At 32.4% G+C, this 17,500-nt stretch overlaps 1 protein-coding gene across 1 annotated transcript in view; it reads right to left on the minus strand.

Moving 5' to 3' along the window:
- The window catches only part of LOC144977629 (homeobox protein caupolican-like), a 50,554-nt gene that overhangs the window by 15,111 nt on the left and 17,943 nt on the right, over nt 1-17,500 (minus strand). Inside the window, exons 2-4 of the mRNA XM_078923041.1 lie at nt 10,902-11,027; nt 9,809-10,003; nt 8,561-8,640 (exon numbers count right to left, since the gene is read on the minus strand). Coding sequence (XP_078779167.1) covers nt 8,561-8,640; nt 9,809-10,003; nt 10,902-10,973 — 347 coding nt within the window. The 5' untranslated portion in view covers nt 10,974-11,027. The remainder of the gene's footprint in view (nt 1-8,560; nt 8,641-9,808; nt 10,004-10,901; nt 11,028-17,500) is intronic.

Genomic DNA, 17,500 nt, shown 5'->3' on the forward strand with positions numbered 1-17,500 from the left:
GTCGTAAAAATAACAGAAACGAACCGAAATGCTTTAAATAAATATAATTGTTAAGAGATAGCATATTAAATATACAGAACGGGACTTAAGGCAAAACGTTACATTCAAAGGGGAGCATAATCATATTATGCAAAGAGCACACACGAGCTAATTCTGAAGAAGAAACTTAAAATAATTTAACAAACCCCACAGGTGTTAGCACAGTGGTAGCATAAATTAAGTTATCTGCAAACAGTTAATTCAGTCGCAAGTTGGTCCATTCACTTTTTCAATCGTCGGTTAATTTCCTTCATGTTATAATGATTCCCATATTCGTTAACAATATCATTTCCTATTCATGCACAGCATCAGAACGCTTAGGACGAATTTCCTTTTATATAACATATAACTTACGACAAATTGAAATTTCACGGGTCGAAAATCCGAGACAAAACATCAAATTATTGTAAAAATTATAAAAACATAACGATCAAAAATTGAAATATAAAAGCCTAAAGCATGTATGTTTAATGCCAACCATGATGATGCCTCGAGCAAGGAAACGGAAGGGAAGAGAAGAGACCACCAAAAGAGTAAGGGCCCTTGATATCAAAATGAGAGGGCGCTGAAGTGTGGAAGAGTTTTTATATTCGTTATTAAACCACAGGCTTATTATAACTCAAGTATTCCAGATTTTACCTACAAATTAGACCCACAGACTATGACATCGTCGCGCTGATAAACGTGGAAGCAGACAAGACTCAGAGATGCCAACTGAGGTACTTTCTTAAAGCTTTAGGATTTAAAATGCTATTCAAGTATAAACTGATATATTTGCTTTAAATTTTGGGATTGAAAAGAAATGTTAATAAAGTTTAGAATTATGCACACTATTATTATATAATTGTGATATGCCAGACTCAAGCTCAGTACCCATAAGTTAACATTATTCCGATAAAATCTTTTATTGTCAAACACCATTCGGAAATATCGTACGGCAATAAATTGGTGCTGCTCCAAAGTTTCCCGTATAATTTATTATAAATCTCTTGCACGTTTAAAAGCTTTCGACAAAGTATAGAGAAGATTTTATAAAATATTCATTGTTTTGTTCAAGCTTTTTCTCATTAAGATACAGTATACAGTTTTGTAGGAGACTCGGAGACGTACCGTAGAGAGGGACCTAAAACAGAGAGATCTATCCCTCGAGATGACCCCAAGAATATTTGCTGACAGGACCAGGTGGAGATCCCTTGCATCACCTCGTGTGCCAGCAGGACCGGAGAGCATTGAGTTTGTGAGTGAGTGAGTCAAAGTATAGAGAAGAAATGATAAAATATTCATTGTTTCGTTCAAGCTTTTTCTCATTAACTCTCTCCTTACCAGCCATTTTCAGAATTTTTCCCAAAACTTCACACCAAACTAACACAAAAGTATATTTTTTATCACTCAAACACAATATCACTAAGTTCTTGTGATACACAATTTCTTTAGCAAAACAACGTGCTAACAACACGCTGTTCATTTTCTTTAAATTTTATGATGTACAAGGGAAATATGAATAAGAAAAATGTTGGTTGTATCGTAACGAATGTGACGATTTTCCTATAGTTGGTAAGGAGAGGGTTAAGATACAGTATAGTATAGTTTTGTATCACATTTTAAGTACTATAAAACGTGCTTGGCATCTCATCACAATATCCCATCTCCCAGTAAAAGACTGGAGGCTATAAGATCAAAAACTTAAAGGATATACAAAAAAGATACGATCTATCATCAATGTATATTATAATATAATATATAGTTTGCTATTTCATACGAGATGCACTACACATTTGAAGAGATATGTATAACGGTCTACCATACCACACGTGTTCAAATTTCTATGGAAACCCATTCGGGCCACTTCAGACTAGTAATGCAGACTGTTAACATCGGAGAGAAGCTATCTATCATGTGTCAACATAGGTTTTTCCCCCCAATGAAATGGAGCTACTGAGAGGCTGTTATGTCGAGTTGAGAGAAACATTCATTTTCAATTAATCTAATATATTTATCTAAACCCTGAGCATCATCCTGGAAAGGAAAACAGATTGCTCCTTATACGTTTCGTTTTCTTTCTTTCTCCCCCCCCCCCCCCCCCCTCTTTTTTATTTATTTAACATAATGTGTTTCCATACATTTAATCCCTCCATTCAATTCCATTCACCTCATTCACTCTACACGTCTCTCAGTTAAAAATATATAAAAGTCTTTCAGAACCATAAGGTCTATCGACCAATGGATCAGTTTATCCGTTTCAATAACGTAAAGTGGACAAACAATTGCTCACTGCTCTTTGGATAGGACGCTGGTCTATCTATCGCAATGTACTTTCCGACATATCTGACCGACCAAGCCACCCATTAAGTGTTGGATGGACAAGGGAAATGAAAATGCATCCAGGATCTCCACTGATCGCTATGTTTGTAATGCGACTGTTCTAACTACGGGTCTATCCAGCCGTTCTTTGAAAAAAAACGCGTTTTCAAAATTTTGGCCAGAAATATCGAATTATCGATATCTATCTATCTATCTATCTATCTATCTATCTATCTATCTATCTATCTATCTATCTATCTATCTATCTATCTATCTATCTATCTATCTATCTATCTATCTATCTATCTATTACTATCTATCTATCTATCTATCTATCTATCTATCTTATCTATCTATCTATCTATCTATCTATCTATCTATCTATCTATCTATCTATCTTCTATCTATCTATCTATCTATCTATCTATCTATCTATCTATCTATCTATCTATCTATCTTCTATCTATCTATCTATCTATCTATCTATCTATCTATCTCTCTCTCTCTCTCTCTCTCTATATATATATATATATTATATATATATATATATACACACACATACATACATACATACATATATATATATATATATATATATATATATATATATATATGTATGTATGTGTGTGTGTATTTATATTATATATTATATATATATACACACACATACATACATATATATATATATATATATATATATATATATATATATATATAAGATACTATTGTTGCTGGAGGTCTGTATATATACAAAAATAAATAGCTTTTTGAACTTTATCTAAAAGTCAGTGTCTCTCGAGTCCCTCAAATCGAATCGAACCGCCTCTGGACCCAGCGGAGCGGTTGTCATGATAAAATGAATGAGTCTTTTGTTTCTTTGGAGTACTACTTTCATTTTAAATAAGTTTTAATGACTTAGAGCAATGCTCACAAATTTATGAAATTGGAGCCAAGTTGTTTTTAAAGGGTTTTCTTTTAACGAATATTTCGTAATTTTAAAAAAGTTGATGTTTTATATAGCGCAATATCCACTAAATGTGTTTAAATCGCTTTACAAAGGGTCCCTGACCAACAGCAACACGTAACATGTTGAACCAGACATGGCGCCTGTTAGACGGTATTACAATTTTTTCGGACAGTGACAATGCTGTTGACCGTCAGGTACTCATTTTACACCTGAGTATGGTGAGAGAATGTGAGTAAAGAGCCTTTTCCAAGGACTCAACTATGCGCCGAGCGCCAGGCTCGAACCCAGGACCTTCTGATCCGAAAGCGAGTGTCATACCACTAGACCACAAAGCCGCACAAGTAGTAGGCAAGTCTGAATAATAGGCATAACCGGCGAATCGTACCGGATGCCACGGATTCTATATTGCGAAAATCCATATTCAGACCCGCCTAAGTACTACGAAAAATTCGTAAAAATACCAATTTTTGTCTCTAGCTACTGTAACAGATCTCTGTTTATAGGTCTTTTTGACTCAATACATCTTGTTGAAAGGGAAATTTTAGCTTCTTAGAACCTAAATTCAGGACGTTGGAACATATAATAATTTGGACCATGCTGAGAGCAAATTGTTTATTTCTAAAGCTATTTAACTCTTTCCTTACCAGCCAATTTCAGAATGTTCCCCGAAATGTCACACCCACCCAAAACAAATATAGTTTTTTCTTACTCAAACAGAAAAGCAACAAATACATTCTAAAGATAATATTGATCAGCAAAGTGAACTCTAGAACACAATGTTATGATTTCTTAGCTATAATAAAACATTTTTCTTTAAATTGTGTGATTTACAAAAGAAATCTGAATGATAAAAGTACAGGTTACATCGTAACGAATGTGACGATTTTCCTGTGGTTGGTAAAGTCAGAGAGGGATAAAGTGCATTTTTCTTTCTTTTTTTTTTTCCCTTGGAAACTTCGAGTTTTTGAAATTTCAAGGACGCAGCCCTGCGTAGGTACTCATCTGTAAGGAAAGTCGGTTAAAAAAAAAAAACAACCCAAAAAAAAAAACAAAAAAACAACAAAAAATAAAAAAAATAAAAAATAAAAAAAACCCACAAAAAACTCATTGTGATCTATGAATAGTTAGTTAAACGCCACCAGTAAAATGATCAGAAAATGATTGCACACTAATTAAGTGCAAAAATTCCAGGTGATCTTATTATGATTAAGACATCTGGTGATTTTTACCACCACGCCTAGGTTTGTACTTTATTAACTATGATAGTGATACAAACGCCCTATTGTAAATATGAAAGACCCAAAATAAACATGTCAAAACTAGAATTTTTAACGTCTTAACAATAATCCGTAACTCAAGTGGCTCTGATTTTGGCTTCTCAGTTCCACCGTTCTACCTCGCTTATTATTATTATCCCAAGCACCGCGTTGTTCAAATATTACGGGTTTAAATTAGACTTTTGTGTATCATTTACTGTTCAAACAAATAAATAATAAATTACCATTGTTATGACGTCACCTTCCACGTCACAAAACTAAAAAGTTGTTACCCCGTGTTCGAATGTTTGCTTAATCCGCCCCAAATGCATTGTGGGAATGTTGATTGTTTGCTCATGTCAGTTAAATGGGGCCTGGCTTAGAATGAAACGCAGAGCGTGAAAACTGTCCTTTCTGAATGAGCCATGCTGTGTTTATTTTCGTATTATAACATTATCGAATTCTGGTGTTAATGGCTTTTCCCCCCTTTTTACTCCTTCACGCGAGAGCTCCATGAGACAAGCCAGGACAAAAGCCAAAGAATGAACACACTGAAGCATAAAATGAAAAGCCTGTTCGTTGACGGAGCGATGGTTCTTTCTTTCTTTATTCTTCCTTTTTATTATTTTTTTTCTTCTTTCTTTCATTCATTTAAAAAAAAATTATTTCTTTATTCCCCATTTTTTGTTGTGTGTTACTTTTGTGGTCGGTTGACGTAAAACAATAATATAATGAATTAACATCGAGGTATCAATTCCCCGGATCGGAGTATAGACATTCTTTACTGCATGAAATCAGTTTAAGTACTATCCAATGCTATAAACCTGGACTCGGCATTATGTATTTATTTATCTATTTATTTATTTATATATTTATTTATTTGTTTATTAATCTATTTATTTATTCATTCATTTATTTATTTATTTATTCTTTATTTATTTATTATTTGTTTATTTATTTATTTATCTATTTATTTATATATTTATTATTTATTTAATATTTTATTTATTTATTTATTTATTTATTTATTCATTTATAAATATTTATTTGTTTATTAATCTATTTATTTATTCATTTATTTACTTTAAAAAATACAACTTTTGTGTAACATAATATAATATTTATTTACTAGCTATCATTATTAATTCATCATTCGAGTGAACAGTTAAACAATAATCTGAATAATATGTCTATTGATTAATTTAACTTTTCTTTTATTTATTCATCCATTTATTAAATCACTGATTTATTTAATTATTGATATATTGTTTTAAAATTATTGGGTTTAATCTTTATATTGACTAATCTATCTATTTATTTAATTTACACAAACATTCCACTGTTACCTTAAATTAAATTGAGCATTTATATAGCGCAATATCCACTTAACGTGCTCAATGCGCTTTACAAGGGGTCCCTGGTCAACAGCAACATTTAACATGTAGAACGAGACATGACGCCTGTTAGGCGATATTACAATTTTTCGGACAAAGACAACGCTGTTAACGGCCAGGTACTCATTTTACATCTGAGTACGGTGAGAGAATGTGAGTAAAGAGTCTTTTCCAAGGACTCAACTATGCGCCGAGCGAGGCTCGAACCCAGGACCTTCCGATCCGAAAGCGAGTGTCATACCACTAGACCACATAGCCGCACCTTATTTATTGTTTTAAAAAGATTGACTTATTTATTCGTTCCTTCATTCATTCCTTAACTAATCAATCAATTCAGTTAATTGATTCATCCTTTTAATATATTCTATTGGCCTATCTATATATATATATATATATATATATATATATATATATAAATTATAAAACAAAAACATGAAATAATAGTGCTCAACTTTAGTATAAAAGGAGCTATATATAAACATTTGAAATATAATTAAGATAGTTTGACTTCTACAACGTTGTTATCGAGCGTTGCTCTCATCAGGGATGAGAGCAACGCTCGACAACAACGTTGTAGAAGTCAAACTATCTTAATTATATTTCAAATGTTTATATATATATATATATATATATATATATATATATATATATATATATATAATATGAGACCCCTCGTCTCAAAACGGTATTAAGTCGTGATGATTAAGATGCTGAAAATGGAATTTGTAGCCAGAAATATCAGACTTCAGTTGAGTTTATATGTTTTATAGAGGAGAAGGAATATCACATTTTAGAATGCTAAATACCAATAATTCATATTTTTGACCAGTTTTACTTTAATTTGACTTTTCAGCATTTGGTCCATCCCGACATAATACAGTTTTGAGGCGAGGGGTCACATATACCATAATTATTTGTATAATATTTTGTATTAAATGCATTTCAATATTCATCATTGGAAGATTTAAATGTATAATTATTTGGATGATTATTAACATATTGCTTATCACTTGAGTTATTTGATGTTGTATAATAAATCTGATTTATGTATCTATTATTCAGTATAAATAATAAACAAACAAACAAACAAACAAATAAATAATTAAAAGAATGAATAAATACCAAAATAAATAAATTGATAAATAAATAGATATATAAATAAATAACAAATAAATAAATAGATAAATTTAAAAAATGTTATATCGCCTAACAGGCGTCATGTAACGTCCTACTACATGTTAAGTGTTGTTGTTGGCCAGGGATCTCTTGTAACGCGCTTTGAGCACGTTCAGTGGATATTGCGCAATATAAAAGCTCAAGTTTTTTGGTTTTGTTTTTTTTTTTTTGGGGGGGGGGGGGGGGGGGGGGGGGGGGTGGAGGGTTAAAAATTTAATTCAGATGATTTCTCTCTGTCTACTGTCTATATAAAACCTCCTATTTTTATAATCGCCCGTACAACAAGTTAATTCTAATATTAATCCGAAAAGACGTGTAAAGTTTTAATCGAAACTCCAGTGGCGTTTTGTGGTATTAACAATTACAGTCCTTTGCAGTCTTGAATGTAATTATCATCATCATTTTCCCAGTCTGTTTGCCCTCTCCATAAAATCTATCTATCGCATATCCATGGAACAAAACCGATTCTTTGCTGAAAACGCCCGTAAAACAATTTTTTTGTGTGTAGCATTTTGCTGTGCAAACATGAGCGGTGAACTTTATAAAAAGATCGTAATGAAAACGCCCAGAAATAGTAAGAGAAAAGGGGCGTAAGTTGGTAAATAAACTCATGTCAGACAACAAGGGAGATAAAAGAGTTTTTGTTTGGAATCTTTTTTTTCAAAAAATCATAATAGTTTATTATCTGATGTTTTGTTACATTTGTGATTGTTATTCTTATATCTCTATGGGGTATATAAAATAGCAGCGATGTATCTGTGTTAAATGTGTGATGTGTGTGTGATGTGTGTGTGTGTGTGTGTGTGTTTAATTTACAGTTTGTTTTCCATATTTGGAGAGTTCAAGGATTTCATAATTTATAATTGGCTTTATTTGTGTGTAGTAACATCGACTGTGTTATATGAACGTGCATTATTATTATTATAATTATTATTATTATTATAATTATTATTATCATTATTATTATTATTATTATTATTATTATTATTATTATTATTATTATTATTATTATTATTATTATTATTATTATTATTATTATTATTATTATTATTATTATTATTATTATTATTATTATATTATTATTATTATTATATTATTATTATTATTATTATTATTATTATTATTATTATTATTATTATTATTATTATTATTATTATTATTATTATTATTATATTATTATTATTATTATTATTATTATTATATTTTATTATTATTATTATATTATTATCATCATCATTATTATAATTATATCGTTATCGTTATCTTTATCATCATTTATTTTGAAAAGTATTTCAATCAATTGCTCAAAAATACACATGATGATGATGATGATGATGATGATGATGATGATGATGACGACGACGACGATGACGACGACAACGATAATGACAGTAATCACGGTAACAGTATTACAATTTATTACTTACATAGATCCATAGGGATGGAATGCAATATGAGGGGGTAATATTCCAGTAGTCTGGTCCCCAAGAGATGCCATGGCAGAGAGCTGAAATGAAAGGACATAAGATTTGAAATCTTTTTTGTAGATTTATAATATAGGGGGATATATTCAAAAATGTATTTTTTGAGGCAATTGCCAATATAACTCATACAAGAATACAATATTTTCATGAACAAATCAAGTAAGTAATTTTCAATGATTAATATAGTTTACAGATTTTCAGGTTACTGTGAACTTCTAAATAGTTATACTCTATGCTATACATGAATATTATATGGATGATTAAAAGTATACCACTAGATTGGTCTTTTAAATAAATAGATAAATAAATAAATAAATAAATAAATAAATAAATAGATTAATATATAAATGAATGAATAAATAAATAAATAAATAAATAAATAAATAAATAAATAGATAAATAAATAAATAAATAAATAAATAAATAAATAAATAAATAAATAAATAAATAAATAAATAAATAAATAAATAAATTAATTAATAAATACACAAATAATTGGATAAGTAGATAAATAAATAAATAGATAAACACATAGAAATACATAATATGAATAAATAAATAAATAAATAAATAAATAAATAAATAAATAAATAAATAACTTAATTAATTAATTAATTAAAGTAGAATAAATATAGTTTCCTCAAGTGCAAAAACTCAAAATGTAATATTTCTAAACTTTAAACTCAATTCATTTTGCTTCTCCAAATGTCAATATCTATATGACGGGGTGGATCAACTTTATCCTTTAAAAAGAAATCAAGCCAATAGGATTCAATAGTCTGATGTCACGTCGCCCAGCAACGGCGGCCATCGTGGTTCTAAACAAAGAGAATCTGTACTTTTTATTCTTCATGCTGGCTAGAACTTTTCATATGTCTTGTGATCAGAATGTGTAAAAGTCAAAACATGATCAGATTTATAATGTTTGGTTTTTTTTTCCTTCTGGATACCCTTTTATGCTCTTCGGAGAAATATTTCATAAGGGCGTCCGCCATTGTTCCGATAGTTTAGAGCCGGTTGCTAAGTTACTATGCGTCATTACGAGGGAAGTGACGTCACGACTGTTGAAGCCTATTTTACCTTCTTATTTATCCTATATTATTATCTTTTACAAGTATTTTATCCAAGTTTTAAGTTAATTCTGTTGTCTGTTTTTTCTGTTAAACGAAATGCCTGTTAAATCTGACTTACCTGTGAATGGTAGTTTTGAATATCTGCAAAGCCAGGCCTTGGTGATCCGTTGATACTCCTCATACCCCTGAGTGCAGGGTGAGTTGCTGGGATGGTCGAGTGGCTGGAGTGTCCGTCCAACTGACAGAGACATACATACTGCCCAGTGGCTGGGTCTGTGATGTAAGCGCGGCCATTCTCGCACAACTTGGGAGGCTGGAGAATAAAGGATTGGGAGAATAATAAGATGTATTGGTAGAATTTGTCCTTCAGAGCCACCAACAGGCCCATGGAGCCGGAGCTTATCCCGGTTTCTGTAGCGTGAAACAGACAATAGCAATAGCTTGCTGTCCTCTTTGGATATGAACTTAGTCAATCGAAAAGTACTACTTTTTGCCAGATCTAACGGACCCAGCTACGCAACCACTGCTGGGTTGACAGTGGTTGGGAGGGGGGGGGGGGGGGGGGGAGGGGGGTCAGAAAAAAAATCTCGACTGCACCCAGGAACAATGTAATATCGTCGTCTAACAGGCGTCATGTTCCGTCCTACATGTTAATGTTGCTGTCGGCCAGGGACCCCTTGTAAAGCGCTTTGAGCACGTTCAGTGGATTTTGATCTATATAAAAGCTCAAATTTTTTTTAAGTCTCAAATCTGGCGGATAAATTTGAAGTCTCAAATATGTTTTGACAAGTTGAGGATTATCTTAATCAATCAATATATGCTACGGAAAGACAAAGAAGAGAGAGAGAGAGAGAAAAAAAAAAGAGGGAGAGAGAGAGAGAGAGAGAGAGAGAGAGAGAGAGAGAGAGAGAGAGATAGAGAGTGATAGACAGAGATAGAGATATAGAGAGTAGATAGATCGATGGATAGAGAGAGAGAGAGGGGGAGGGAAGACACACACACAAACACACACACACACACAGATAGAGAGAGATATATATAGAGAGAGTGATAGAGAGAGATAGAGATAGAGTGAGAGAGAGATAGAGAGAGTGAGAGAGAGAGAGAGAGAGAGAGAGAGAGAGAGAGAGAGAGAGAGAGAGAGAGAGAGAGAGAGAGAGAGAGTTGTCAGGGTGAAGGCAGAATGGTCGGGAGTTGCAACTCGAACTTACCGTAGATCTTTCAGCTGCTGGTCTGATAGGCAGGGAGCCACCCACTGGGTGAAGCGCTCTAGGTCGAAACATGGGTGGTGGCGGATCCAACGCTGTGTTTGTTGACTGGGAGGATCTCCTGTTGGCCTGGCGGAAAGAAACGGACAACAAGGTTTATGATATCGTGACTAGTAAATTACCTTATTTATTGTAAATGGTGCTGCTCGAAGCTCGAAGAAATAAATAACAATGTGAAATTGAATGTAAGCTTCAATTTAATATACGAAAACAGATCAAATGGACATTTCGGGTTTACCCTTTATCAACAAAACAGGATGAATGAAACACTACAGACGAAAGAGATATACTGTGGTAGTAGCGCTGTTAAGATGAATCGTCCAAGGTTACACTCAATTTAGTGTGTTGGTCCGTTATAACTTGCTGGCGGATGTTATGAGCATTTTAGCTAAACGCATATCATCATTATGATAGACTTTAGCATAGAGGATCTGTCCTACATTATTCCAGCCTGTTTTGAACTTCCCTTTCTGCTCTCAACTGTCATGTTGTAATCTCATTCTCAATACAGTACTTTACTTTTAACCAGTTAACTTCTGTACTCTGTATTTAAAAATTTGGCCAGAAAACTCGTCCTTCAAATATAAATCGATTTAAACGACCCTCACAATGACAAAAACGTTCAAACATTGCACCTCGCGAGATCTACATTTAAAGTCCCAGGTTTGAGAGTTTTTGCCAAGATGAGGGTCAAATTTAAATCGATCGATATCCCGAAATTTTGAAGGGCGAGTTTTCTGGCCAAATTTTTAAATACGTATCTTTAGCTTTCCGGAGTACAGGCAATATAAATCGATAATGGCCTCCATAACATTCTTGTTACAATTTCCAACAAAGGTTTCGTTTGGATACGTTTCTTGTATTGTTTAGGCGTTTTCACGTTCTCTCGCTTACAAACAAACAGCGATCGCGTCGTAGCGTGTAATATAGTGTGATTGGAAATCAATGATTTGAAAAAAAAAAGTATTGGAACATAAAATTATAACAATACCATTAACAAAAGCCTCGACAAATCCGAGTCGAAACAATAACATTGTTATAATTTGCCGGTTGTTATTGATAGGCTCTTGCCGCATTCCATTTTGACGACATGATCTAACAAAACACATTCTTAATGCATTTTGGGCTGGAATCTTTTCTCTTTTTTTTTTTTACTTAAAATTATACCAGTCGACGTGTATACATATATGCAGGTTGACATCCAAACCCAATTATTATGGGCCGGTCGATTTTAACATTGTTGTAGTGGATAAAATTTTGCGTCATTTTTTTATATTTCCATTACAACAATGAGCCCATAATGAATTGGGTTATCAGACCTGTGAATAAGTGCACGTTGTTGACAGTCCATTAAGATGACAATTTGTTTCTTGTCAAAACGTTTCCGAAAATAAGACTTCATTGAAGTGTAAAATTTTCAGATTATTTGACGTGTAAGGGGAATCAACTTTATGTGCGGCTATGTCGTGGTCTTGTGGTATGACACTCGCTTTCGGATCGAAAGGTCCTGGGTTCGAGCCTCGCTCAGCGCATAGTTGAGTCCTTGGAAAAGGCTCTTTACTCACATTCTCTCACCGTACTCAGGTGTAAAATGAATACCTAACCCCTAACAGCACTGTCTTTGTCCGAAAAAAAAATGTAATATCGCCTAACAGGCGTCATGTCCCGTCCCGTATGTTACGTGTTGCTGTAGGCCTGGCGGGACCCCCTGTAAAGCACTTTGAGCACGTTTAGTGGATGTTGCGCTTTATAAAAGCTCATTTTTTGTTTTTAAAAAAGAGACACGAATTTTGGATCGAATTATTTCTGGCAAAATTTGTTTTAAATGCGTTTTGTTAGAGTACGAGATGTTATTTATCATTAACATTTTTATCGGCTGTAGAAGATCGATGACTTTGCTGTTTTTTAAAACCAAATTTGTTGTTTTCGAAGTTCGTACTCATTGAAAGAATATTAGTAATCTAAAACTTTTTGTCTTCGTCATTAATCTTTTACTGCATAGAGTCTGGTGTCTCGGAGTTTTAGCGCTGTATAAGTTTTCAGCATTATTATTAATGCAACCTGCCTTAACTCGACATAAGTTGAAATAAATATGAATATTCATAGAATGTATTATTATGAATTTTCACCGATTTTGCCCCTTAGCGACGTTTATATAATATGTGGCCATTCGTCTCGAAACGTTATTATGTCTGAATGAATTGGACCCCGAAAAGTGACTTTAGAATTAAATTGATAGTAAATACCAATTTTTGAGCTTTTACATTGTGAGAAATTGTCTTCATTCTGTAACATAACAAAATCGAAACAAACCCCAAGGTTCATGTTTTTGTCAATAAATTCTATTTTTTTCTCCCATCATCCCGGCATAATACCGTTTAGAGACGGTTAGTCACACATATGTACCCTATATGCAGGTCTGATATTCGACCGCAATTATTATGGGCCTAGTTTAACATTGTTGTAATGGACAATATTTTGCGTCATTTTTTGTTGTTGTTTGTTTTAGATTTCCAATTCAACAATGAGCCCATAATGAATTAGGGTATCAGACCTTGAAATACGTGCACGTCGCCCCTTAGTTGTGTACAACGCAGTGAATTTTATTATATGGACAACTTTGACGTAAAAGAACAAAATGTCTCAAGGCCTGGTGATTTATTCTCCGAGAGTACAAGTAAATAACTATGTGAAGTTGAATATAAGCTTCAATTTAATATAGATAGTTCGAAGATGACGTCACTCAGGTCTTTGTTATTGTTTTTGCCATCCGCGTTTATGAGTAATGCTCACTGAACTGTATTAACCTGACTATAAACGTTCATGAATACACACAGCTTTGTGTGTTGGTCCGTTATACTTCCGGATGGCAATGTTGTGAGCTTCTTAGCCAAGCGCATACTATCTATACGAAAACAGATAAAATGGACGTTTCGGGTTTCCCCTTTATCAACAAAACAGGATGAATGAAACACTGCAGACGAATGAGATAATGTGGTAGTGGCGTTGTTAAAACGAATAAACAAAAAAAAAAAAAAAAACAAAGGACCTGAATTAGACAGCAAACGCATTCCCTCGATAATTGAGCATTGCACGGTTTGCAGTTTATAAAACTAAGATTTTATCTCATACGACTTAGATACTACAAAATATAGAAACAAAAATGTGAAATTGAATGTAAGCTTCAATTTGATAAACGAAAACGGATATTATGGACGTTTCGGGTTTCCCCTTTATCAAATAAACACGATGAATGAAACATTACAGAAGAAACATCCATATTAAATGTTTTCGTTTATTACATTGTAGCTTACATTCAATTTCACATTGTTATTTATTTCTTGGAACTTCGATAAGAAACATCTACATTACCCAGTGTGGATAGCTCATACGGTAGAGTCACGATCTTCCCGGCCAGGCGGAGTTGTCGTACCAGTAAGGTCGCGGGTTCAAACCCCCCATCACCGCCGCGAAATTTTTTCTCTCTGTTGTCTTCTAGCACTTTCCTACTCACTCCATATCTTGTTGTTATAGAATATATCATAACGCATTGCATAGCTCATTAATAATTAATTGACCAACAGAGTAAAATCACGTAAACGAGCTCTATAAACACGCACATTAACCCTCTCCATACCAACTATAGGAAAATCGTCACATTCGTTACGATACAACCAAAATTTTTCCTATTCAAATTTCTCTTCTACATCATAAAATTTAAGGAAAATGAACAGTGTGTTGTAGGGCATGTTTTGTTAAAGAAATTATGTCATCAAAAATATTTTACTGCTATTGTGCTTGAGTGATAAAAAAATCTATTTTGTGTTAGTTGGGTGTAAAGTTTTGGGGAAAATCCTGAAAATGGCTGGTTAAGGATAGGGTTAAACGTGGTTATTTTATGCTGTTTCGTAAAAATCGGAATTAAATAAGAAAGATATCCGTCGGAAAATCTCAACAGTTCGTTTAATGTTGGCAATTTTTATAAATTTGATTTGTTAAACGATTAAATTAGATAGCTTTTGTTTAACTAAAATTGATGGTTGCTTTAACGCTTCAGAATATTATTGGCAATAATACTATGCTCTTTGCTACTATAAAATATGTGTATATTAATATAAGATAAGATAAGATACGATATACTTTATTCATCAAAAAAAAAAAAAAAAATGGAAATCGTTTACAGACGTGGCATGCATGAAAATGTATAAACACAAAGTTGAGAATCTATGGCGACAATGTATATATATATATATATATATATATATATATATATATATATATATATATATATATATATATAATATATATATATATATATACATATATATATATATATATATATATATATATATATATATATATATATATATATGGAAATGCACAAAAATGTAAAAATATCCAACCAAGAACCAATAGCAACACTATGTTATAATTCCTACGCATACCACGTGATATGGAGAACGACTACTCAACTGTGGATGTTTTTTTTTTTTTTGGTTTTGTTTTTTTAAAAAAAAGTTTTTCCATTCAAAAACAAAACAAAACAAAACTGCAGATTGCAAAATTAATGTAATCTGGCAACTCTAACTTCGGCAACAATCACGACATTCAAGCCACTAGTATCTTATACAATATGTGACCCATCGTCTCAAAACGGTATTATGTCGGAACGAACCAGATGCTTAAAAGCCGAAGTAAATGTTAAACTGGTCAAAACTATAAATTGTTGGCATTAGCACCCTAAAATATGGTATCCATTCTCCTCAATAAATCATACAAACTCAACACAAGTCTGATATTTCTGGCTATAATGTCAATTTTCAACATCTTAACCAACCAGACTTAATACCGTTTTGAGGTGAAAGGGTCACATATAATAATAATATAGGGTTATATTATATCAAAATACACCGTAAAATTCTTCATTATTCTGTTTTATGTATCTTGTATTATAATAATATCATTCTTTAACTGTCGTTTCAGAGCCAATTCAAAATAAGCAGTGAATTCCTCATTATTCTGTGTTATGTATCTTGTATTATAATAATATCATTCTTTAACTGTCGTTTCAGAGCCAATGATATGGAACCTCTTCAGCAACAGCAGTATGCATTGCATTGCGCCAACCACTCAGCAATCAATAGGTTTGAAGACACGTCCAGTGACACAATCATAATCTAATTATATCGATAAATGTCGGCCCTATCCAAAACAGCTGTATAAACAATGTTATTCTACCTTACTCTAACAAAACATCATTTTTAAATTTTGGCCAGAGAACGTTTAGCTCATATATCAATCAATTAACACAATCCCAAAGTAATTTTAAAAAATTGCAAACCCGAGACTTCTTTGAAGAGATATTATTTCCCTTTTTGACGTCTCAGGTTGAAAAAATTTCGATAAGTTGTGGGTCATTTGGATAGTCCTATAAATGAATATTTTTTTCCTGGCCAAATTGTGAAAAGGCATTTTGGCAGAGTACGAGAGAAATCATCTGGGATTTTCCAACTGCATTAACTGTTATAATTATATTAATACCCTATGTCTTTGCCGTGAAAAGACACTCATCTACACTTGAGTAGTTTGCATTACGGTGAGACAGATGTCCTTGCAAGAAAGGCGGGGTGTGGCGATGAGTGGACTCTTGTGACAAATTTCCTTTGGAGTGTGAATTGATGTACAAACACTTAGACGAACGGGTTCTTATAAGCGTTAGGAGAAAAGAGTTATTAACGTGTTATAATGCGCTGCATTGAGAGTGAATAGATAGGTAGATACGCATGTATGATGATAATCATAATATTATGGGGATGTCATTGCAATATCCCCGCCCCGCCATGTCGGGTTTAGTCTGTTAATAGGGAAAAACCGGATAAATTGAAGCCGCTGTTAAACCTATCGCAATTTCAAAGCTTTTGATAAAAAGGTTCCATAATACGCTTCAACAGTTGTGACGTCACTTCCCCCGTAATGACGCAGAGTAACTTAGTAACTGGCTCTAAACTATCGGAAAATGGCGGACGCCCTATGAAATATTTCTCCAACGAGTTGTGTTGATTTTGTCTTTTAATGTGAAAAACCGTATAAATGGAACCTGTTGTTTAGAATAGGGTTCAACAGTCGTGACGTCACTTCCCTCTTAATGTTTAGTTATTACATTATTGTATAATGATATTATGTTGATGTAGTATGTATAATGTTTCATTTGTATAATAATGTCACTGTATTATTGTTTCGCTCATTGAGAATCATCCAGTGATGAAAATGCGCGTTATAAATGTCATGTGTTATTATTATTATTATTATTATTATTATTATTATTATTATTATTATTATTATTATTATTATTATTATTATTATATATTATTATTATTATTATTATTATTATTATTATTATTATTATTATATTATTATTATTATTATTATTATTATATTATTATTATTATCATTATTATTATTATTATCATCATCATTATTTTTATTATTATTATTATCATCATCATTATTATTATTTTTATTATTATTATTATTATTATTAT

Source organism: Berghia stephanieae, chromosome 7, assembly GCF_034508935.2.
Source record: "Berghia stephanieae isolate SIO BIC M18660-M18661 chromosome 7, UCSD_Bste_1.3, whole genome shotgun sequence".
In the NCBI taxonomy this organism is placed as follows: Eukaryota; Metazoa; Mollusca; class Gastropoda; order Nudibranchia; family Aeolidiidae; genus Berghia; species Berghia stephanieae.